The following is a 24,350-nucleotide window of genomic DNA, read 5'->3' as shown; positions in this document are numbered from 1 at the left end:
AAGGACATTTTCCAGCCGGGCATGGTGGCTCACACCTATAATTCCAGCACTTTGAGAGGCCGAGGCAGGTGGATCACCTGAGGTCAGGAGTTCAAGACCAGCCTGGCCAACATGGCAAAACACCGTCTGTACTGAAAATACAAAAAATTACCCAGGCATGGTGGTATGTACCTATAATCCCAGCTACTCAGGAGGCTGAGGCAGGAGAATCGCTTGAACCTGGGAGGCAGAGGCTGCAGTGAGCCAAGATCATGCCACTGCACTCCAGCTTGGGCAACAGAGAGAGACTTCATCTCAAAAAAAAAGAACAGAACATTTTCCCTTCTCCTTGGCAGTTAGAAAAGACTGTCTTCTGAAAGGCATTGCATCTTGATTGTATGCTGGTTGGAATAAACACAATTAGATGAGGAAGAAAGGGGGTGATTAGGGAATTATGCATAATGGCTGTTAGGTTAGCTTTCAATTCTAGTCGAGGATGTGAGCATCTCTTTTGGAAAAGACTGTTCTTGGAAAAGACTGCTTTCTGGTTGAAAAGTCAAGACGGAGAAAAGAAGATCTTTACAAGTTGTTACAAGACTGCCTGCCTGCTGTAGTGGCAAGGAGACTGGGCTCACCTGCACTGTTATCCCTAATAATGGCATTCCTGAATGGGATGGCAAAATTCCTCTCAAGACAAGCAAGGCAGGGACCTCGGCCACATATGCACTTGGCAGTTCATGGCTATAAACAGTCATTGTGTATCTTCTGAGTGCAAGATGCAGGCAAGGATGCTGTGTGGTAGAAGAGAGGGAAGGGTAGCATACAAATGGTGAAAAACCTGTACTCTTTACATCCCTCTAGGAACTAACTACCTGCCAAGTGGGACAGTGGAGAAGGTAGAGATGCACAAAGAGAAAACTTTGAGTGCAGACTGAGAGTTACAGTGGGAGTGTACAGCAGGAGACATTCACTCCAAAGTTCTGCGTTAGAGGGGTCAGTTTGAGTTCAGTTCAATTAAACATGTATTAAGCAACCACTCTGTGTTGAGTACCACACTGTGTCCTGGGAGTACAAAGAGGTTGGAGTCTAGTGTGAGAGACAGGCCTGTGGGCAATAATTGTGGTTTGAACAGAATAAGAGAAGAGAAACACCCGCTTCAGCCTGGATGGGTTATTAAGGAGTTAAGGCTTTCCATAGCCAATGATTTTGAAGTAGAGCTTAAAGGATAAGTAGGAGGTAGCCTGGGAAGTGGGTATACAAGAGGAAAGGATATGGAAAGTGACGGGGAAAACAGAGCAAAACTTAGGAGATGAGAGGCAGCTTTTAGGGTGTTTGGGGGTGAGGCAGGAACTCACCAAAGGTGGGGTTAAGAGGGGGTAGGGCCAGGCATAGGGGACTTTGTATGTCAAGTTAAGGGCTGCTCAAAAAGTATACCCCAGTGAAAAGCCCTTTTTAGAATGCATGGGTTAATTTCATTTAAGTCTGAGGGTATGCCTTTATTTATTTATTTATTTATTTTTATTTGTATAAATGTACAGGGTCCAAGTATAATTTTGTTATATACATAGACTGCATAGTGGTAAAGTCAGAGCTTTTAGGCTATCCATCACCCAAATAACATATATTGTACTCATTAATAATTTCTCATCACCCACCCCCTCTCCCTTTCCAGTGTCCATTGTCTAGCACTACACACTCTGCATCCGTGCGTCTGCATTATTTATCTTCCACATATAAGTGAGAACATGTGATATTTGTCTTTCTGTGCCTGACTTGTTTTACTCAGGATAATGGCCTCCAGTTCCATCCATATTGCTGCAGAAGACATGATTACATTCTTTTTTATGGTTGAATAGTATTCCATTGTCAATATATACCACATTTTCTTTATCTAGTCATCCATTGATGGACAATTAGGTTGAAGTTATGTTTTTAAAATGGATTTGGCATTCCTAACTTTTATTATTGGGATTTAGGTAGATTAACAATTTATAATTTATTTTTTAGCCTTAGTGTATAAATTACTTCTTTGAAACTAAAGGCACATCTTTCCCAGAATCTGATTGACAACCATTATTGAGTACTATTTCCAATTCAAGTTCAGGGGCACAAATCACTGCCACTTATGCCCATGAGTATCCCTTTCCATAGTCATTCTCAGAACAAGAGTGTGAGCATAGAAAGGGAAAAAAATTTTAAGAAAAAAAATACGTTATGTCTGTGCTACCCCTCATAACTCATTCAGTCCCGTACCAGTGACTAGTTCTACCTTCCGCTCAGATATTCAAGACATGCCCCTGGGGGTCAGGCTTACTGCCTGCCTCTGCATCTCCCCCATAGCCAGTTACCAAGTCCTGGCAATTCTTTCCCCCCAATCTGTCTATCTATAGACACTGCCATTGGCCTTGCATGAGTCACCATCACCTCTTGTCAGAATTTCTGCCTCCTGTTTTCCTTTCTCTACTCTTGCCTTCTCCAGTTGATCCTCCACAAAGCAGTCAGAGCTATATATATATTTATACACACACACACACACACACGCATATACACACACACATATATTTGAGATAAGGTCTCACTCTATTGCCCAGGCTGGAATGGTGATATCACAGCTCACTTCAGCCTGGAACTCTTAGGCTCAGGGGATCCTCCCTCCTCAGCCTCCTACATAGCTGGAACTGCAGGTGTGCACCACCACGCCTGGCTAATTTTTTTGTAGAAACAGAGTTTTGCCATGTTACCAAGGCTTGTCTCAAATTCCTAGGTTCAAGCAATCCACCTGCCTCTGCCTCCCAAAGGGATAGGATTATAGGCATAAGCCACTGCACCTAGTCAGTCAGAGCAATAATTTTTAACTGGAAATGGAAAGTGTCTTTATCCTCCTGGCAGCGGCTCTTCAGTGGCTCTTAGGATGAACACTGGATTCTTCTGTTCAGCACACCACGGCTCACCACAATCTGGTACCTGCCTTTTCAGGGTCCATTTCCTACTTATCCCCTATGCAAGCCATGCTGGTCATTTCAATTCCTAATTTGGTTAAATCCTACTCTCTCTCAGATCTCAGCTAAACCTTACTTCTCCTGAGAAACCTTCTGTGACTCCCCAGAGAAGATGCATTTGGCTGTTGGTACTTTTCACCTTTGCAATGAATGACGAATTGTATGATTTAGTGTGTAGTGCTTGTTACCCCTGTAGACTGAGTTCCCAGCATCAGGCCATGCCTGCCTTTTTACTGCTGCTCCCCCCTCTCCAGAGCTGCTCTAGTGCCTGGCACTGTGGTACAATAAGACTATTTAAATACATATCTGAATATGTGAATACTTACACACCCACACATGCTTCTCTGCTGCCTGAGGACCCCTCAGATGAAAACAAAAAGATAAAACCTCCAAAGTTAGAAATGCTCAAATACCAATTCAGAGCCATCGATAGGTATGAATGACTCTCATGCTGTATACCCTGACTATGATTGGTAATTGAGTATTTTAAGTATGCCTTGTAGATGAGGAGAAATTATTCAGGAATAAGATTATAAGGAGTACCTTGATGGGCGCTTGTACTTAGGTAGGGTCTGGGATTTGACTAGAAAGTCAATTTATTCTTTAACCAGTGATGTTCAGATTCTGGAGCCTGATTTATCTTAATGGAACACACTAGAAACTGACAAATATCCAGAATCTCAAGCCACACATAAATTTATAGTGTGTAATGTAATTGTCAGGCACTGCTGGTGTCTGCTCAGGAACATGTTTCTCTGCTGCGCAGGATCTGCATGGAAAGTCAGATTGTACTCCCGAGGTTGGAGGACATGGAATCAGGGTCGAGACGGTGTGTGGTCTAAATACGTGTATGATGCAGTGATGGCTCTAAATGAACCATCTGAAATAAAATAGAAATTAGAATCTTTAACAGTACTTCATATATTGACTATGTTTATCTAGCCTCGAGTACTTTTTCAGTCTGGATTACTAAAGAAATTTTGTTAACTTTCCTAAATTATTTGCTTTTTGATTTGTTAAATTGATTTCTGCGTAGCTCCTGAACTTTTGTTGCAATTGCACATATTTTCCCTACAGCTTCAATTCTAATGGCAGAAATTGGACTAAATGATGGCACTATAACATCACAGAGCAATCAAAGTTATGTTAAAATGAAGTAAAAGCTTCTCAAATATGAAAGAAATAGGTTTTTAAGTGATGAAGGCATAGCCAATTAAGTAAAACTAAGTGTCACTAACTAAAAATAAATTGACATTTTAAAGAAAGCAAAGTACTGAAAAAGGAAACAAATTGCCTTTTAAAAAATATTTAAAAGTTGTAAAATCATTTCTGGGGAGTGCAGACGCTGTATGTGGGTGAACTAGTAGATGGAAAATATTCCTCTTCAACCAATTTACTTCAGAATAACCAATTTTCTTAAAGCTAGAGATAAAAACTGAAATAAAACAAAACTCATGAAAACACTGCGAGACAAGCAATTCATACTTAAGTGCTCAAAACTAAATTTAAAAAATTGTGGTCTGAAAAATCTGTTATAAATTCCAACACATTCGTAAATGACCACTGGTAGTTCTTTAATATGCAAAAAATTATCCTCAAACCTCAATTGTTTTCAGAAGGGATTGATGAAAGTTTATGCCTTAAAATCCTAAAACTTTACTATAGTTGGCACCTAATATACGGGAAACTTTGTGACTACAAAGTATTTGCCTTTGACCTTGCATGCTGAAGCTCATAAATCCCGTGACAGTACAGAATTGTGAGATCTAATTGTGGCAAGCCAAGTAAAAATACACTCTCTTGATTTTTTTGGTTGAAGTTTCACCGTAAGTAATTCTAGAGAAATGTAGGCTCTTCTAAGAGAGGAACATGTAAAGTTCCTTTCAGTGCTGCCTTTCAGTATTTGCAAAAGGTAAAAATCCAGCACTACCACAATTTCTTTTTAGGGCTGTGCCTCCAGAATACTTAAAATATGTATATTGCCAGAATATATTATAAAGTGTTTAAAATATCCATAGATAACGTTTAGATGAATTCATTTTTTATTTACAAAAAACTTCTTTTCTTCATGATGATGGACAATTACTCCACCTATCTTCATTAAGTGGATATTTGTTAAGCCTCATTTTTATATTCATATGTACCTTTCTCTGAACTAGCACAATCATAATGTGGGCTTTGTGATCCTGTCACCAAAGACTTTGAAAATGTTCACACTTTACACACTGCAGATATTAAAATATCCCAAATGTCAGAGAACTCCCATGCCTATAGTCTATGGAATGATTTGGTTCTACCTCTGTTTGCTACAGGGCAATCCGTCTGAGACACAGGAATGAGTTAAACCATCTTTTTAAATAGACCTAGTTCATCTAAGTCATTTTCCAATAAGTTCTTCCAAAATCTGGAAAGGCTAGTACATCATTAATCAAATGTTTAGTTCATGGTTAATATTGCAGGCAGTGAGTGGACTCACTTGAGTTTTAGCAGGATCTATAACAGGTGTGTCTATACTGTAATTCTGATTTAATTGTGGTCACCCGATTTACTGAGCACCAACTTGTCAGAGATCAAAAGATGATCTCTGGGATGCACGCATTTTTGTTAGGCCATCTGCAAGAATGCAAAATGAGTATTAAAGGCTTTGATCCTCTCTGCACGTCAAGGCTTTTACTAAGGGATTTCCATCCTGCCTCTCAAGTGCCCCTCAGGAAAACTTCTTTTCCACCCTTCTTAGCTTCCCCTCTCTCTCACCCTTCTATTGCCCAGGCTTCTCTGTTCCAGTGTCTCTAAATACCAAGGAAACTGTATTGAAGCCGAATCACTAGATCTTTAGCCTGGAAGAACATAAAGTCTCCACTACTTCCCAAGAGACTCAGATACTAAAGGACTTAGGATGCAAATACTTTAATTTATACATTTGTTTGTTTGGTTAGTTGGTATCGATTGGAGGAGGAAGATGGAAAGAAGCCAGAGGGGGCTATTGTCCTAGTGTTCAGATATCATGAGCATCCAACTGGGGACTGACTACCCTGGACTTTGCTTTCAAGATTAGGAAGGGGCGTCCCAGGAGCACAATAGGCAGGATCCCCATGACTGGTTCCAATTGCTGTTTGCATTCTTATGGCAGAGTGACCGATGAGTAATGAGGGCCAAGATACTGCCCAAACTGCTACTACCTAATTTCCTGCCAATATCTTTATGTGATTGGGTAGAAGTGGTGAGGGGGTTAAACTGTGCCTGGTGTGTAGCTTGTTTAAAATAATGAACTAAGAAAATGGAAAAAGTAATGGACGGATAATATGGAGATCAAAAAGGGTAAGTTGAATTTAGTTAAGGGTGGGACTGTGATATTGCCAGTGACAGTGATGAAATCCCATGGACTCACAGCAGATTGACCATTTCCACCTGAACTGCTGCTTTACAATTGGGATGGGATGTGGGGGTGGTTAGGACTCTAGCAGTTGCACATGTTGTCACGTGTCTTTCCTTCTGCTAGGAAGTCATAGTTGCTGTTATCCTTCTTTGACCAGGTGTTGGACTGGATTGAAAACCATGGTGAGGCCTTTCTCAGCAAACACACTGGAGTTGGAAAGTCCCTACATCGAGCCCGGGCCCTGCAGAAGAGGCACGATGACTTTGAAGAGGTGGCTCAGGTGAGATGCTGTCTCTGTGTGTGTGTGTGTGTGTGTGTGTCTAGATGAAGGAGACCAGCGCTGTGGCTTTGGTGTTTGGTGAGGCTTGCTGGGTTGATAGCCTGTGGCTGCTGGGCTGCCTTCCTGCCTGATGCAAGGAGTCCTTTGTCTTCTATTGGATTCTAGGTGAGTGGTAAAATAGATGCCCATATTTATAATCTTTCAAAAAAATCTTCCTGCTGGTGTGATCTAAAAATGCCTTGTCCACAAGGTGGTGCTGGCAGGAGGGAATGACATTATTAGATTCCTCATCCCCCCGGGGCTGCTGCTTATGGTTGTTACTGCCAGTGAGTGAGAGCTAAAAATCAGTCCCAGCTCTACTTACAAAGCCACATACCTTCCAGGACCTGGAGAAACAGGTGACACCTGCTCACCAGCCATGCACTCACAGGGCTGAATGTGCCCAAAGAACCTGCCTTGGTGTCATTTGGACAATATTTAAACTTCCATTTATATAATGTTTAGTCTTTTAGCTGAGCTGCACACCTGATCCAAAAAGGGCACCATTTCTGAATTTGCGCAAAGATGTTGTATGACAGGCCCTGGCCATTTGTCTAATAGTATAATTGTTTTAAAGTGTTTTTGTTCAGAGCCTTCATCTTAAAAATGTTATCCTAACTCTGTTATATTTCTCCATTGGGGAGTTTTCCAAATGGGTCCTGAGAATTTTCATTTTCAAGATGAAATACTACTCTCCAGTTATTTTATCAGGTGTGATCAGCTGCCATGTAAAACAAAATAATGAAGAATAAGGGAGGGAGGGTGCCCATATGGGACAGAGGGGTAAGTGCTGCTGAAGGAGTGAGGATGACAGAACTAGGTTTTGCCACATCACTGCTTTAGCCAGAGCTGACTTCAGTCCCACCAGGCAGACAGCCCTCAATGTGGGCCCCACTTTGGGCATTGTGCAGAGCCCTAGGCCTCACCCAGGGAGGCTCCCAGCCCTAGACAGACTATGTGCTATGGATGCAAAAAGAGATGGTATGTCAACAACCGAGCAAGAACAGGAAGGTCATGGAGCATTACTGCCTCTCTAGGGGAGCTGCAAGCATCTGCTGAAAATTGAGAGGCCTTATAGGAGCCAGAAAGACCATGTCCGCAGTGACCTGAGCCCAGGGAGTATGGGTGGATTAGACCCAGCCTGTGAGATAAAGAAAGCCTCATATGGAACCCTTGTGCACTGTTGATGAGAGTGTAAAATGGTGCAGCCACTGTGGAAAACAGTGTGGAGGGTCCTCAAGAATTAAAAATAGAATTATCATAGATCCAGCAATTCCACTTCAGGGTGTATCCCTAACAGAATTGAAAGCAGGGACTCAAACAGATTTTTTTTTTTTTTTTGAGACATAGTCTCGCTCTGTTGCCCAGGCTGGAGTACAGTAATGTGATCATGGCTCACTGCAACCTCCGCCTCCTGGGTTCAAGTGATTCTCCTGCCTCAGCCTCCTGAGTAGCTAGGATTATAGGCGCCTGCCACCACACCTGGCTAATTTTTTGTATTTTTTTGTAAAAATGGGATTTCACCTCGTTGGCCAGGCTGGTCTCGAACTCCTGACCTCAAGTGATCCACCCACCTCAGCCTCCCAAAGTTCAGGGATTACAGGCGTGAGCCACTGTGCCCAGCCACCAAACAGATATTTATTTATATACTCATGTTCACAATATTCAAATGGTGGAAACAACTCCAATGTCTATTGACGGATGCATGGATAAACAAAATGTGGTCTATTCATATAATGGAGTATTATTTAGACTTAAAAAGGGAGGGAATTCTAACATATGCTACAACATGGATGAACCTTGAAGACATTATGCTAAGTGAAATAAGTCATTCACAAAAAGGATAAATATTTTATGATTCTACTTATACCTAGTGTAGTCAGATTCATAGAGATGGAAAGTAGAATGGTGGTTGTCAGAGGCTGGGGGTAAGGGAGGAATAGGGAGCTATTGTTTAATGAAGCTTATCCAGCCCATGGCCCACAGGCTGTATGTAGCCCATGATGGCTTTGAATGTGGCCCGACACAAATTGGTAAACTTTCTTAAAACATTATGAATTTTTCTGCAATTTTTTTAAGCTCATCAGCTATCATTTGTATATTTTATGTGTGGCCCAAGACAATTCTTCTTCCAATGTGGCTCAGGGAAGCCAAAAGATTGGACACCCCTGGTTTAATTGATACAGAGTTTCAGTTTTGCATGATGAAGATGAAGAGTTCTCGAGATAGATGATGGTGATGGTTGCACCACAACACTGTGAATGTACTTAATACCACTAAGTTATACACTTTTTTTTTTTTTTTTTTTGAGACGGAGTCTCGCTCTGTCACCCAGGCTGGAGTGCAGTGGCGTGATCTTGGCTCACTGCAAGCTCCACCTCCTGGGTTTATGCCATTCTCCTGCCTCAGCCTCCTGAGTAGCTGGGACTACAGGCACCCGCCACCTCGCCCGGCTAGTTTTTTGTATTTTTTAGTAGAGACGGGGTTTCACCGTGTTAGCCAGGATGGTCTCGATCTCCTGACCTCGTGATCCGCCCGTCTCGGCCTCCCAAAGTGCTGGGATTACAGGCTTGAGCCACCGCGCCCGGCCAATTATACACTTTAAAATGGTTAAAATTGTAAGTGTTATATTGTGTATATTTTACCACAATACAAAAAAAGAAAGCCTCCTAGCCAGTGAGGACCTTCGGCAAGATGCAGCACAGATCTAAAATATCTGAGTGGCCATGCATCCTGGGCCATTCCTCTCTAGGCTGTTAGGGAGCCAAGGATGGGAGAGGGCCACATGTATCCCCTGACGGCTGAGAGTGGAGGTTGTAGTACGTGGGGTGGTCTGTTGGAATAGGGCCATCCCATAGCTTTGGTGCTTCTGCCTGTGGGCTGTCCTATGGCTCAGCACTCCTCACTTAGAAAGGACATCCCCAAAGCTACCCATAGCTCTGACCCAGCTCAATCCTCCTTGCCCTCTGCCTGATATAGCCTCAGAGGCAATGCCAACCTTGGTTGTAGGCCCATGTTTTGATTATAGGCCACAGTTTTTGCATTTTGTTACAACCAAGCAAGACCCATGGCCACCTCAGGCCCATTTTTCCCGACTGTTCCTCCACCTTCTCGCTGATACCTGATACTCCTTTCATGTGGGACAATGCTTTTCCATCAGCAACAAAAACACATGAATTTAAATTCATGCTAAAGAAAGAATGGGCACATTTTTGAGAGCTTATGTTTCCATTATATATCTTATGCCAATCCTGAGTGATAGGTAGTATTCGCCTTGTTTTATAGAAGACAACACTGAGGCTTAGAAAGTTCTTCCATGTGCCCAAGTCATCCAGCTTGTCAGGGGCTCTGCTGAGATTCAAACCCAGGTCTGTTGGATTCCAGAGTCATGTTCTTATCCTAATTCCATGCTGTCCCTCCTTATTGAGGTAAAGGAAGTGGGCATAAAATTCATTTCTGAGTGCCCATTTGCTTATGGAAAGTGTGGGACAAAGACAAAGGGGGTGAGGGTGGGGGATGTTGCCACCTTTATTGACATCAATTACAACTTTCCTCTGGCCCTTCCAATGAGTAATCCACTGGCATGATCCACACCTCCCTGACTCTGCTTTCTGATAAGACTGTATTTTTTTGAAAGAGAAGACAGAGTTCTAACTTCCAAAAGGCTCATCCTTTTAGGAGGAGTGTTTGCTCTGGAAAGGAGAAAAGCAGATATGAGCTACGAAGGGAGCACTTTACCTAGGGTTCGTGAGCCATCTCATTACCCTGAAATTAGCCTCCAGAGCTGGATCTTGTAGTTGGGGAATTAATCCTACCTTATTCTGTGATCCCCACTCTGGGAGATGGAGCAGCCCAGCATCCTGGGATTGTTAGTCCACATAGGAAAACCAATGCTGACCACAGTGAAGGCTGGTTGGCTGTCAGTAGCAGCCTGCCTGAGACCTGCTTTGTTCTGTACAGCGTGATTGCCATGTTTAGGTGGTGAAAATGGGGTGATCTAGGCAGGAAAGGGTTCTTCTTTCTCTCTTGCTTCTGCTCTCAATTAGATGGGGGCCACTGGAAGAAGAGGAGTGGATTTAATCAGGAATTGAAAAGTTCTTCAGTAAGAAGAGCAATGACAGAAAGCCCAAAGCATGGACACTCTTATTCTTTGTTTGGGTTGCTGTTTATGAGATGTGGTCAGGAAGGCTATATATGCTGCGGGGTAGGGGCCTGGGGTAACTTATAAGCAATACTCTAAAGGGTCGTGATTCTGTGAAGGGACCTCTTTCAGCCTTATCATTTGGGATTCCTTTACCTGAGACTGATAATGAGAGAGGAATTCTGAGCACCCATTCTCTGTATTTAGGTTCAAAAAACTGTCTTGAATCAAAGCAGAAAGAGAGCTATTACATCTGTCACAGATCCTGGAAATTTGTCCTTCTGAAAGGAAAAGCAAGCCCTCAACAGAGGGAATGGCTACCCACGGGGAGGGGTTGAGGCAGTGTAAAGCCCCTGAACAAATACATCTCCACTCTTGGGATAGTGGAGGCATCTGTGATTCTTACCAGTGGTTAGTCTTTGTAGTAAAGACATTTAGGGCAGCTATTAAATAGACATAAATGATATCTTTGAAGAATTTATGTGGCAATCCATTATCCTTCATTAAACTTTAACTTTTGTGTTTAATAGCTCTTGAACAAATTTTAAACAAATTCTTCAAATACCCTTTGAAGATGAATTAAATATTTGAGTCCTCAGTTCATCCTGCAGATGGCACTCTTTGAATAGCCGACATAGAAGCTGAGCTGACTGGGGAAAGGCTTTGCAGTCATGACAGCCTCCCTAGGGAGGAAGCCAACATTCAGAGCGAAGGTCCAGGAAGGGATACACCAGGGGATCTGTGTCTACAGTTATCTAGTCCAAGCTGCTGAGGTTGTGCATGCTCAAACAGAAGACCTGGGCACTGGCGGGAACCCCTGCTGCTCCTTAGGTCGAATACTGGACTCAGTTTGCCTATAATCTCATCAAATGACTCAGGCCACCAAGTAGAACAGTTTTTAAGAGACACATATTTTTTGTGGTACATTAGGTATCATCAATAATATAAACAAGTGTAAGATGGAGTTGCTGCCCATAATAGGATGGCTGTCAGGGGATAGATGTGTCCATGTCTGCCCCGGTGGTGGAATAGAATGTGGTAATGTTATATTGTCATGAGATATTTGCTACTACGAGGTAGGACAGTACTCAAGTGCCTGTGGTTTACATAACAGCTGTGCCTGCTCTGCTAGTGGCCTGCTTTATGGCCTCATTATCTGAAATGCCAGATTTTCTGTATGCTAATTTAGTCAAAAATTAGCAAGTGTTTACATTCAAATATATATTATCTAAAGTCTCAGTGCACCAAATCACATTTAAGCAGCTAGGCATATTAAGTAGCATTAGTGTAACATTTTTGAAAGAGCAGACAATTTAAAGAAAGACAAAGAAATAGAAAAACATGGGCACAATTAAGTACTTTATTCAGTAATCTCTGGTTACTTGTTTATCTGTCCAACCCTTGTGGATTTTTTGTTTTGTTTTGTTTTGTTTTTTGTCAAACTTGAGTAGAACACACTTTAAAAAAATCATTCCGAAACTGGAAACCATCATTCTCAGCAAAGTACCACAAGAAGAGAAAACCAAACACCGCATGTTCTCACTCATAAGTGGGAGTTGAACAATGAGAACACATGGACACAGGGAGGGAAACATCACACACTGGGGCTTGTCAGGGCATCGGGGGCTGGGGGAGGGATAGCATTAGGAGAAATACCTAATGTAAATGACGGGTTAATGGGTGCAGCAAACCAACATGGCACATGTATACCTATGTAACAAACCTGCACGTTGTGCACACGTACCTCAGAACTGAAAGTATAACAATAAAAAATAAGAGCTATTATGAAAGAAGAATTAACAGAATGAATGGATAATCCAAACAAGTGGTAAGAGAAAGAGTCAATGATGACAAATGTTCTGAACTCTGTAGGCAACTGCATTGTGCTATCTTGATACTTTGTTGACTTAGTAAAACTGGAACTGTAAAAAAAAATCATTCAAAATAGGTAAGAATAGAGGAAAGGCATTTTAGTGGATTTATCAGTGACCTTGCCCACTGAAGATACTCTGATACACTGAAGATACAATCAGCAAACCTACCATAGTAGTAAGGGCAAAATAAAATAGGATAATCCACAGAGATGGAAGGTCTGTGCCCTCAGAGTTGAACAATAGCCCTCATCAATTTTCATTTCCCATCAAGTTTCTCTGTTGGGCACTGTGAAAAGTTAAGAGTTCCACAGTTTCTGTCTTGAGGAACTCAAAATCTAATTTTAAAAAATGCATCAAACATGTTCTAACCTTCTAAGAAATTCCGTGGCACGAAAGGAGGCTTAATGTTTGCTCTTTTAAGGTTTTCAAGGGGCATTTCTAGTAAAAGCTACTTCATCTGGCAATTCAATTAATATGCAGTGATGCAGTGACCTTCAAAGTAAGTTCCTTCTTTCTCTTCTTGCCAGAGATGATGACCAATTATAGCAGCTGCAAATGCAAGCAGAAGGAAAAGGTGGGAGAGCTTAAATAGATGCTTTTTCACACTCTAGCTTCTTAGCAAGGATGAAAGATTCTTAGGCAAATGAAAAAAAAAATAGTGAGGAAGAAAGCCGGGAAAATGCAGAAAAATTAATGTCATGAAGTGGGAAAGTGGAGGAATGTGAAGCAGCAAAGAAATAAAGGACAGTCTTGGTCTTTGGATCTTGCATGAAATGTTTCCCATTGGGTTGGATTCAGAACCTTCCCTCCCTGGAGCACTAGGGAGAAGTTACTGGTATGAGCTGATGGGAGATGGTCTGGTGATCACACTCAGGATAAAAAAAGATGTTACATCTTAACTTCCAGTCAAGGGTTTTGAAGGTCACTTTGTGTGGATATGATGTAGAAAATTGGGAGAGGGCAGGAGCCAATATCCAAGATGTTGTAGAGAGCCTACCATGAACCTCTTGTTAACCCCATGAACTGTCACTCACATTTGCTGCTTCCTTTGGGGAACAAATGGCACATTCAGAAGAAATTGGGACTTTGTTCCTAATGACTTAAGTTCTGAGTAACAAACTGGAAGATTTGAAACCACAGGTGGTGTTTTTATCTCTCGTTCCATGTAATGGCAGTAACTACAGCAAAGAAGGGAAGCTTTGAGAAACAAATGCCTGCCTATGTAGATGGTGTTTCAAAAAGTTTTCTGAACTGTGTTCTGCAGAGCCAGGATGATGGGCTTCTGGCAAGGGATGGAGTACATCTTGTAAGGACTGGGAAGGATATACGTTGGCAGAAACCTTGATAATCTATATAGAAAGATTTAAATGAATTTTAAAGTAGAGGGAGAAAGTTAACCCAGTGAAGCCAAATTCAGATATGTTAGGCTTTACACAGGTGACATAGAAAAAGTGTGTTATAAATAAAATGTGCTTAGATAACCTTAGGTTTAAAAAAATACCAAGAATACAGGTTGCAGACAATATTTTTAGGCTTCTTTATAAATAAACCAACAAAAGGCATGTGTAACAAGTAGTGCACTTAAACTTTTAACACAAGAAGATAAATATAATAGGTAGTACTGAGACCTCAGGATATTGAGCTCATAACTAGAAAATGGCAGTAGAAGAGGATTCTTTGTTGAAAGGACTTGTTCTAATGGGAGGAGTGACACTGTATCAGAATGCTTCATATCTATATGAAATCTACAAACCTGAGGGTAGAACCTTATGCAGAAATAATATGAAGATAAGAGGAACACAGAAATGAGCCATCACGTTAGTGGAGAGGACCATAGTCTGCTCCATCAAATGGAAGATACGGAAAATGCTGTTCTGAGATTATTTCAGTTCTGGTCAAGGAAAACTATGGTCATAGTGGGAGTCCTCAAGCTCCCTGAAATCTCCTGGAAAAATTTGTGACTCTGTAAATGAAATCAGTCAAATAGGTTAGAGCAAAGGGTTCTATGTGGTAGAATGTGAATCATTGTAGAAAAGCTCAAAAACTGTAGTTTGTGTCTAAACTCCCAAGAACTTTGACCTGTAGATGCAAGGAGTTAGACTTTATTCTTAGAGCAAAGAGGAATGTTAAAGGCTTTTGAGTGATAATATAAATTAAAATATAATATCTAAACCAGAGAGATAATAATTATACTGTCATTGTTTAGATCACATATGGAAAATTGTGCCTAATTCTGGAAAATATATTTTTAAAAAGATATTGACAAAATACACCACGATTATTGGAAGGCTACCAGGACTGTGAAGCTGAAGTAACTGGATATGTTCTGTTTCAAGTAAAGAATGTTTCATGGAAGGCGGGGATGATAGGTTTGATAATTGAAGGCTTCCTAGAGATGAAATAAGAATAAAAGGTACAGTGAAGCCAATTTTAGCTTAATTCAGGTGTAACTTCTAACCACAGGTTGCTTTTTTATGAGCTGTTCAAACCAGAGTGAAGTGCCTTGTGATGTAGTATGCTTCTTCTCACTGGAGGTTTTCTGATACAGGCAACCTTTTTTCCTTAGGATTAAACACCCTCAAGTCTCTCCCTTTTTTTTTTTTTTTTTTTGTTTTTGAGACAGAGTCTTGCTCTGTCACCCAGGTTGGAGTGCAGTGGCGCAATCTCGGCTCACCGCAACCTCTGCCCCCCAGATTCAAGTGATTCTCCTGCCTCAGCCCTCCAGGTAGCTGGGATCAAAGGCATGAGCACTACACCCTGCTAGTTTTTATATTTTTAGTAGAGATGGGGTTTCACCATGTTGGTCAAGTTGGTCTCGAACTCCTGACTTTAAGTGATCCACCTGCCTTGGCCTCCCAAAGTGCTGGGATTACAGGTGTGAGCCACTACGCCTGGCCTCTCCCATCTTAAAAACAAATTAATACGAATGCAAGCCACCAAGAATAGCTTCTCTGAACTCTTACTTTCCCCTCTGTTTCTCCTTCCCTTTGTAGTCCAAGTTCTTGATAGAGGAGTTTGTATTTGCCACCTCTACTTCCTCACCTCCTCCATTCCCCTTGACCCCTGCCATTGGGCTTTTGTTCCCTCTGGCCCACTGAGGTTAATCTTCCAGGGACTCCAACAGGACTCTCTGGTTTTATTTGCTAACTTTATTATTTATTGCTAAATCCAAAAGACACTTAACAGATTTTTTTTTTTTTTTTTTTTTTTTTTGAGACAGAGTTTCTCTCTTGTCGCCCCTGCTGGAGTGCAATGGTATGATTTCGGCTCACTGCAACCTCCGTCTCCCGGGTTCAAGTGATTTTCCTGCCTCAACCTTCCGAGTAGCTGGGATTATGGGTGCCCGCCACCACGCCCAGCTAATTTTTGTATTTTTAGTAGAGACAGGGTTTTGCCATGTTAGCCAGGCTGGTCTTGAACTCCTGACCTCAGGTGATCTGCCCACCTTGGCCCCCCAAAGAGCTGGGACATCGTGCCCTGTTGGTTTCCTTATGACTTTCTGACTGGTCCTGATTAAACTCTTTTCCCTTTTCCCCAGGATTTGTTCCTCAGATCTTCTCTTCTCACTTTATACACACTCCCTGAACAATTTAGACTCTCTCTCAGTCTCAACAGCCACCCCTGCTCTGATGGCTTCCAAATCCATGTCTCATTTCTGGTTTCACCCCTGGGTTCCATATTTGTAAACCCATTGGCTCTGTGGACACCTCTGCTGCAATTTTCAGAGGGTTCCTAAACTCAGTGTGTCCAAAGTTTATTATATCACCTCCTACCCCTTCTGGTGTGCTCTTATTCCTACATTCCTTATACCAGTGAAGGCCACCAACCACCCACTTGCTTGAGGCAGAAACTTGGGAGTCATTCTTGATTCCTCCCTTGTTCTTCCTCGTCATTGTCTATTGCAAAGTCTTATTGATTCTGCCTCTTTCGTATGTTTCTTTCCTTCCATCCCCATTGCCACTGCCTTAGATCAGAGCCTCATTATCTCTTGCTTGGAATACTGCAATAGCCTTCTGTTTTCCCTGACTCCAGTCATTGTCTTAAATCTATCCTCACACTGCCACAATAGTGGCTTTCCTCAAATTCAGTCACATCATGATCTCCATTGGTTATGGAAGCTATAGATGGCTTCCCATCAGGATAAAGTTCAAACTCTTAATAATATAAACCCTTTGTGACCTGCCCATTACTTTGTCTGGTTTTAGCTTTTACCCTTCCTGTGTTGCCTGTATCCCACCATGTATTCCTGTTTTCCTGAGCATGCTATGCTCTAAAGTCTCAATACTGTCTCCTTCTCACTCCTTTAACTGACCAGCTTCTATTCACCTGCAAACACTTGTCTCAAATATCATCTCTTCCAGGAAGCCCTCTGTGGCCTCCTTGGTTTGGATTGGATGCCCCTTTTCTAGTCACCTAGTTACTCTGGTCATATCTCTATTATGGTAGTTAGCACAGTGCCATAATCAGTTTTATGCTGTCCTCACTATCTGACTGGACTGTGATCTTCCTCAGAGCAATAATTTTGTCTCAGTCTTTTTAAACCAATGCCTAGCACAGTGGTAACCCTGACATGCAATGGACACTTGAAAGATAAACGAACGAGTGATATGGAACGAATGCCTTTGTTGGCCGGTTATCAGGCCAGATGATCTCTGAGGTCCCTCTCAGCTCTAAGAATGATAAGAGAGGTAGATCGGATGAATATTTATAAGAACACAGGCTCCAGAACCACATAACCTGGAACATAACTGAGTACTATCCTGACAGAATTAGCAAGACTGCCCTGTGCTGGGGGTCACCCTGAATAGCCCCAGTGCAGGGTTTGGCACTTTAGAGGAAGCATCTTTTGAGTCAAATTTTGAGTGAGTTCTTTGGACTCTTTTGTATTTTTTTAATTAAAGAAAGCCAAAAAAATTCAGATGAAGCTATAGGAAACCACTCTTGACAAGAAGAAATGGCTGTACTTACTGTGTCCATTTTCCCAGCTCCACTACGTTTCCATGATTTATCCAGCTGGGATCATTATCATCACACTAAGCCTGACCACCAGAGGAGGCTTTAACCTTCTCTCTTCATTAGCTGAAATGTAAGGAAGTATTTTTTCCTCTTTTTAAAAACTCGCTGTTGTTACAGGTGAGTAAGATTGGTCTTTTCCAAAGAGATCTGAAAGGCAACAACAAAACAAAAATTAGATAGAAGTGGTATACTGTATATTGACTTTGTATTCAGCATACTGATTTTGAGTCCAAGACAACTCTTCTAGTCACAGACTGCTTTTGATTCAATATAACCAATGTTCACTGGTTGCCATTTTTTCCTTCTCCTTTTTGAGACGGAAATGGCCTTCATAACAACAACAATGATAACACCTGCTGAGTACTTTCTATGTGCTGGGCACTGTTCAAATTATTTTTCTTATGTTAACTTATTTATTTCTCACAACATCCCATGAGTTATTAATATATATTTCTAATTCCCATTTATAGATAGGGAATTTGAGGCACAGAGACTAAATGAGTAGCTGAAGTTGATAGACCTTGTGAGTGGTGGAGCTCAGATTCAAGCTCTAGTAGTCTGGTTCCAGAGTCCAGGCTGTCAACCACCCTGCTGTGGAGTCTCTTGATTCAAAAGAACCTCGGATGTCTCTGGGATCAGGCCTGGTGTGGTCCTCATTTCCGTCCCAGAGCCAGTTCCTAGCCCTCTTTCCGTGTGTGGATCTGGGTCATCCCTCAGGCAGCTCGCCTCACATTAGCACTGTGACTGCAGGACCCCTAAGGGATACTTTTTCCCTTCTTGCCTCTAAGATTTCCCTTGGACTCTCACGAAGGGTCACCTTCCTGATCCTCCATGACATTTTTTTAACCCAAAAGGTGTCTATGCAGCCTCAGGCCGCATATGACTGACTTTTGCCCTTCTCTGCCTGTCCTCTGGTGTATCTGAAGCACATGTAAGAATGATTGGTGACAGCTGGTTCTGCTCTTTGCTGGAGCTTGGCCTAGTTAACAATTGATTTGGCCAGTATCTGGCCTGAGTCTTCATTTCTATGTTCTAGCACAAAATGGTGGACTACACTTGGCCCAGACCAGATGGTTATTTCATCCCTTTCCTTTTACCTTTTGCTAAAGTTAAGCTATCACTAATGAAATGTCCTAGCTTTCAAAAACCTACCCCCCTAGTAGTCCCCTATCTCCATATGAGGTGTCCCCTTTAGTTCTGATTTCCCTCTACTGGGGCATATGGTATAGTGAAGAAAAGCCTAGCATTTGGGGTCAGTCTCTTTTTTCCACTTTTGGCCCTGGACCTTGTGACAATCACTTAAGTTCTCTGAGCCCCAGAGTTCTTCTCTCTGAAATGAGAGTGACACCTACCCTGAAGAGTGATGTGGAGATGAGAAATAATATATGGAAAGTACCTAATGGAGAATTTGATTCTTAGGAGATGCTCCATAAATGGCGGTCTCTGTGGCAGCAAATGGTGATCATGTTGTTGCCGGTGGCTGGTGATAGAATATATCTAAGCTTCACTCCCTTCCAGGCAAAGCCGTTAAGTGCCATGCTGTCATCTCTCAAGATTCAGCGTGGAATGGTCTGCTTAGCTATGTGGGAAAGAGTAGGCCTGTGCTTTGAGATGGCCAGGTGCCAAGAGGACAGATCAGCTGCAGGTACCGACAAACATCATCAAGCGTTAAGTGTTATGGAAGAGGTGGGTGCCCTATTTGACCAGTCAAACAAGGAAAGCCAATAGAGTAATGGTATATCCTGCCTAGGGGCAGGGGACACCCAGCAGCTGGGCATCCAGGAGCCAGTGGTGTTCAGCGACCCAAGGTGGAGGCTTGCACAGTTTGCACCTGGGAGGCTCTTAGCCGGGCTGTAGCCACTGGGCTGCAGTTCAGAGGCAGGATTCTTGAGGTATCTGATAAGGTAATGGCTGGCTCTTAGGAACAGGACAAAACTGTAGTTATGGAAACTGAGTACCAGGGCAAGACTGCATTGGCTGCCAGTGGAATCTGATATGGAGGACAAGCCTGTCAGTGAGATGTGCGACTCAATTTGGTGCGACTCAATTTGGGCTGGAGCTGAGCCTGCCATGGGGCCCCAGAAAAGGGAGAAAGAAGTAGAGAGACACTATGAGCCAAGTGAGAACAGACTCTCCCTTCTAAAGGATTCTTTGCCTAGTGGCCCTCCTCAGAAAGAGTGGAATCACTCAAGTTTCACAAATGTGACAACATATTTTACCTTGCACAGTGAGAAGAATAGGAAGAATATAGTTACTGTCTCTCAGAGAGCATTGGCGTGGTTTAGAAAGGAAACAAGGAAAGTTATTCCAGAGGAAAGCTTTCTCATCTGCCCAGTATTGATTCTGAAAGCAAACCATTTATTACCATGTCTTCCAATAATTAATTTCAACAAATGTCAACTTGCCCAGATTAAGAGAAGCAGAATCAGCTTCCTTTCTCTTCCCCCTTTCTTTTGTTTCTGTGACACCGTGAGCAGGGTGAGCCTCAGGAGTATGCTTGCTGCTGGGGAAGCCAGCATTTGTCTATGCTGAAAGAAGAGGGAGCATGTGATGAATTTGCATATAGGAGGAATGTATGCAAATTTCTCAAGACTATTTTGCCTTCATGAAAAGATTTGGAAAAGTATTTGTAAGGTTTTAAACCTATGCTATAAAGACAAACATACAAGAATAACTGATAATAACTACTATTTATTGAAGGCACGCTTTTACAAGGAATACCTCACTTAATCTTTGAAACAGCTCTATAGAGTTACTGTTAACATTTTCCATATGAGGAATCAGGCTTAGAGAGGATCATTCAAGTGGAGGAGGCAAGGCTCACACTCCTAGAACACACACAGTCAGAGGAATTTAAAAAAACTGGGTTTAGTCAACCTTCCTTCTGATTTTTTTCTAAAGGAAGTTTTTTTATTTCATTTTATTTTATTTATCTTTTTTAAGTTTAATTACAAAGTTACATATTTTTCGATATAAAACATACAGACAAGCAAAAAGAAACAGAAATAATCCACCCACTTGGTTGTCTGTCTAACAGTTGCTAATACTTTGTGTTTATTCTTCCAGCTATTCCTCTGTTTATGTGTATATGGGTACATTTAGTTACCAGCTTTTCTCATTTAATGATATAATAGATGCATATCTACAATGTTATTTTTCTTTGCTGTGGCATTTTTAATATTAAAACTTTATATTCTTTTCTAGATTCTAGTACCTTACAAGCTATTAAAACCAGGTACAGTTATAAGTGTGTAAAGAGAAGCAACACTAGCATTGAAGACACAGGGCTGGGTTTAAGCCAAGCATTCAGAATTTCTTCCCAAGAGAAAGCTTCAGAGAATGGCAATTTACAGGAACCCTCCCAAGCCTTTCCAGTTCCTCATTGTAGGTGTGCATATATTACAGGGCTATGAGGACCTTCTGAGTCCATAAAACCGGCTGGGGTGGGGAGGAGCGATGGTGGCAGTAGTGGTGGTGGGGACAGTTTCAGAACAGTAACATTTGTAGCCTCTTTCTTCCTCCTCCTCCTCCTCCTCTTCCTCTTCCTCCTTCATCCCTTCCCACTGGTCCAGGTGTGATTTGAGGTGGGCAATGCTTTCTAGGCCCCCTGAAACCTCCATGAAGCAAGTACTTTCTGGCCGAGGCGTTCAGGGTAATGGGGGCAAATCAGGTTGTGGGGGCTGACGGGTAAGAGATTTGAGAACATGTGGGTAGATGAGGCAGCTGGTGCAGGCAATGAGGAATAGGAACCAGTATCAAAGAGCCCTGAGGAAAAGGGCTTCGGGCAATATATTAAGCAAACCAAAAAATAAACACACATCACCAACAAGAGCAACCCACCAGGCAGATCTGTCTTTTTTCTCTGCCAATGAGCAACTGGAGGCATTTTCATAAACCAATTCTGTTCAGGATAAATTTTTAACAGGAGAAAAGCTCACTGCCAAGTTGAGACAGGAACAGATAATTACATCTGAGTTATTCCACCTGGAAAGGAAGCCAGGTTTGAGACAGAGGGAACTGAGTTCTTATGGCCCCCTGCAGATACCAGAGGACATCCAAGCCTCAACAGGATTGGTGCCTTTATTTGTCTTGGGATGCACAAGGCATATGCCCAGCTAGCCCAAGATACTGCCCTTTGGATTTAAATAGAGATTGGTGCAGCTGTCCTACTGCAATCCAGGAGCCAACAAAACAAATACTGGCAACTTCAGCTATAATTACATATCTCCATGGTGTTTCACACCATGGGCTATTTTGCACAATATATCTGAGCCTCAACAATGCCAAATATGGATTGAAATAGCTCCGGTGGACTTTGGCTTATCACCTGCCTAGAATTTTAAAATATCACCAAGGGAAGGAAGCCATGGAAGAGGCTAAAAAGGGAACTCCAAATCCATATAATGGACATGTTTCATTTTTCTTTCTCTTCAGGAGGCTTGGACCTATGGACTCTTTTAGTGTCTTGGGAATTCCCAAGGTCAGTTTCATTTGCTTAAAAAAATACAGCTAAGAGAAGAGGATTATTGGGATGCAGATCTTGAGTCTGATTCACCTGCTGTAGCTGTCACTCTGATGAAACTTTGCAAGTTTACAAAGTTAGAAAGGTTCGAGGTTTGGGTATCCCAGTTACCCTGATTTGATCATTATATGTTGCATACAGGTATCAAAATATCACATTACTCTAAAAATATGTACAACTATTATATGTCAATAAATAAATTTTAAAAATTATAGTATAAAGTTTGGGATTTACTCCAAGAAATTATATTGTATCATGACTTCAGGGTGCCAGATGACCTGGACTAAGGATAATTTCCTAGATTTTTCCTTTCTTCACTCTATGCCTCACACAAAGATCACTTGAAAAATTAGTGCCACAATCTCCCCATCAACAAAATGGGAGTTACAGATTCTTCCTGCCTTCTTCCTTGTGGGAAGCAACAAGATCCAGTGAGAAGGATACAGGGATTAGAATACTTGAAGGGGAGGCCAGAGCCACCCCACCTATATGTACAGTTCCCCTAACCTTGCCAAGCCTCAGTTTCTACATCTACAAAATGGGAATGATATCTATTCCATTTTAGTTGAAGTAGGCATGCATATAATGTACTTAAAAGTACTTTAAGTCTAGAGCACAGAGCAAATGTAAATTGCCATCATTATTTTTCAGGGGATATGGTGACAGTGGATGAGATCATGTCTGGAACACACTCAGAAAAGAAGAACTAAAGATATAGAAGAGATTGATGATATTGCCCCATCCCAGGAGTTTCCCAAGAGAGGGAATGTGCTGACCAGTCTCTGAGTTTAACTGAACTCTTGATGCCCTGGGCTTCTTTCACTGTTTGAGGGCCAGATTCCCATGCGTAGCAGGATTAGCCGGGAAACTTTCCACATTCTAAAGCTAAAGCTAATGATTTAATGAGCAAAATCTCTCCCTGTTCTGATGTTTATTTATATAAGTTCAGGTCAGTAGGACTTTTGGGGCAAAAGCGGTTGTAAGTGGAAACAGCATGATGCTTTGCATTTCGAGCTCTCTGTCGGTTTCTTTTCACTGCCCTTCTAATCAGAGAAAAACGGGCAGCCCTGCCCAGCGACCTCTCAACAGCAAGCAGTGTTGCCCCACTTCAACACAGCAAGGGGGTCTACAGTGCTTCTTATATATACCTTTTGGGGGTTCTGTGAACTTATTTATGCCTAGCTAGATCCTGCCTCCAAGCCAGCTTGTTCTTGTTTCATTATGTCACTGTCCACATTAATACCATTGCTTAATTTTCGTTTTCTCTTATGGAGGGTGGATTTGTATGGAATTACTTACGGTTCTTGCCTAGGTTTTTGTGACTGTGAGGATTATGGGTATAGTCTGTAGTCATGGAAAATAGCTCTTGGCCTGTGAACATCAGGAACAGTCAAGAGTTTCAGAAAATTAGCTGAATGATGGGATGGGAGCCTGAACCTCATGACCTTTCCCTGTCTCATGGTCCAATCTTCAGCTATTTGGATTCTGCCCTTTCCCTGAAGAGCTTTATGTGGGGAGACTTTGATCTCCTGCAGCTTCTCTGCTCTGAGGAAATGTTGCAATGGCTATGTCTTTTCACTTAATCTCCTAAGGAAAGGAAGTGGGAAGAACATGTTCCTGCTTTGAAAGTGGGGAGCCGGAGGTCTCAGATGGCCCTGGGTTTTGGCCGACAGTGCATGGCGAACAGTCCTTAGTGGATATGTGGTGTCTCTTTTGCCCTAAAACAAATCTCTTGATCTAGCCCTGTTTGAGAAGTGTGTGCAGATGGCCTTGTCACTAGCATAGGTCTCCTTCCTCTTGTCTTTCTCTCCTCTTGACTCCCTCCCACCAGCTTTCCACACCAGACAGCCACTCATTAGGGCTTATTCCACAGTGAGGACTAGAGCTGGGGTGTCTGACTCCCAAACCATGCTTCACTGAGGACAGCTGGGCTGTTCTGCCTGTAGAGCTGTTAGACACGTCTGCTGTGCTCCCACAGTGAGCTTGCCAAATCTGTACTATTGCCATGCCATTCCCTTGCCTAGCAGATTACTCTTTGGCTTCACATTCTAGGCTTTAAAGTTGGCTCAAAAAGTCACTTCCTGAAAATGTCTCCAGCTTTATCCATCCTGCCCTGGTCACTCC

The 24,350-nt window shown here is 42.1% G+C and overlaps 1 protein-coding gene across 26 annotated transcripts in view; it reads left to right on the top strand.

Annotated features, from left to right (window-relative positions):
* Nucleotides 1–24,350, top strand: part of KALRN (kalirin RhoGEF kinase) — a 708,666-nt gene that overhangs the window by 321,888 nt on the left and 362,428 nt on the right. For all 26 annotated transcript variants that reach the window (XM_050781536.1, XM_050781534.1, XM_050781532.1 and 23 more), the window contains exon 10: nucleotides 6,512–6,634. In XM_050781536.1, coding sequence (XP_050637493.1) covers nucleotides 6,512–6,634 — 123 coding nt within the window. The remainder of the gene's footprint in view (nucleotides 1–6,511; nucleotides 6,635–24,350) is intronic.

The sequence above is a fragment of the Macaca thibetana genome, chromosome 2 (assembly GCF_024542745.1).
Source record: "Macaca thibetana thibetana isolate TM-01 chromosome 2, ASM2454274v1, whole genome shotgun sequence".
Lineage (NCBI taxonomy): Eukaryota > Metazoa > Chordata > Mammalia > Primates > Cercopithecidae > Macaca > Macaca thibetana.
The sequence above is the reverse complement of the archived record's forward strand: the minus strand, read 5'-3'. Positions and strand labels throughout refer to the sequence as shown.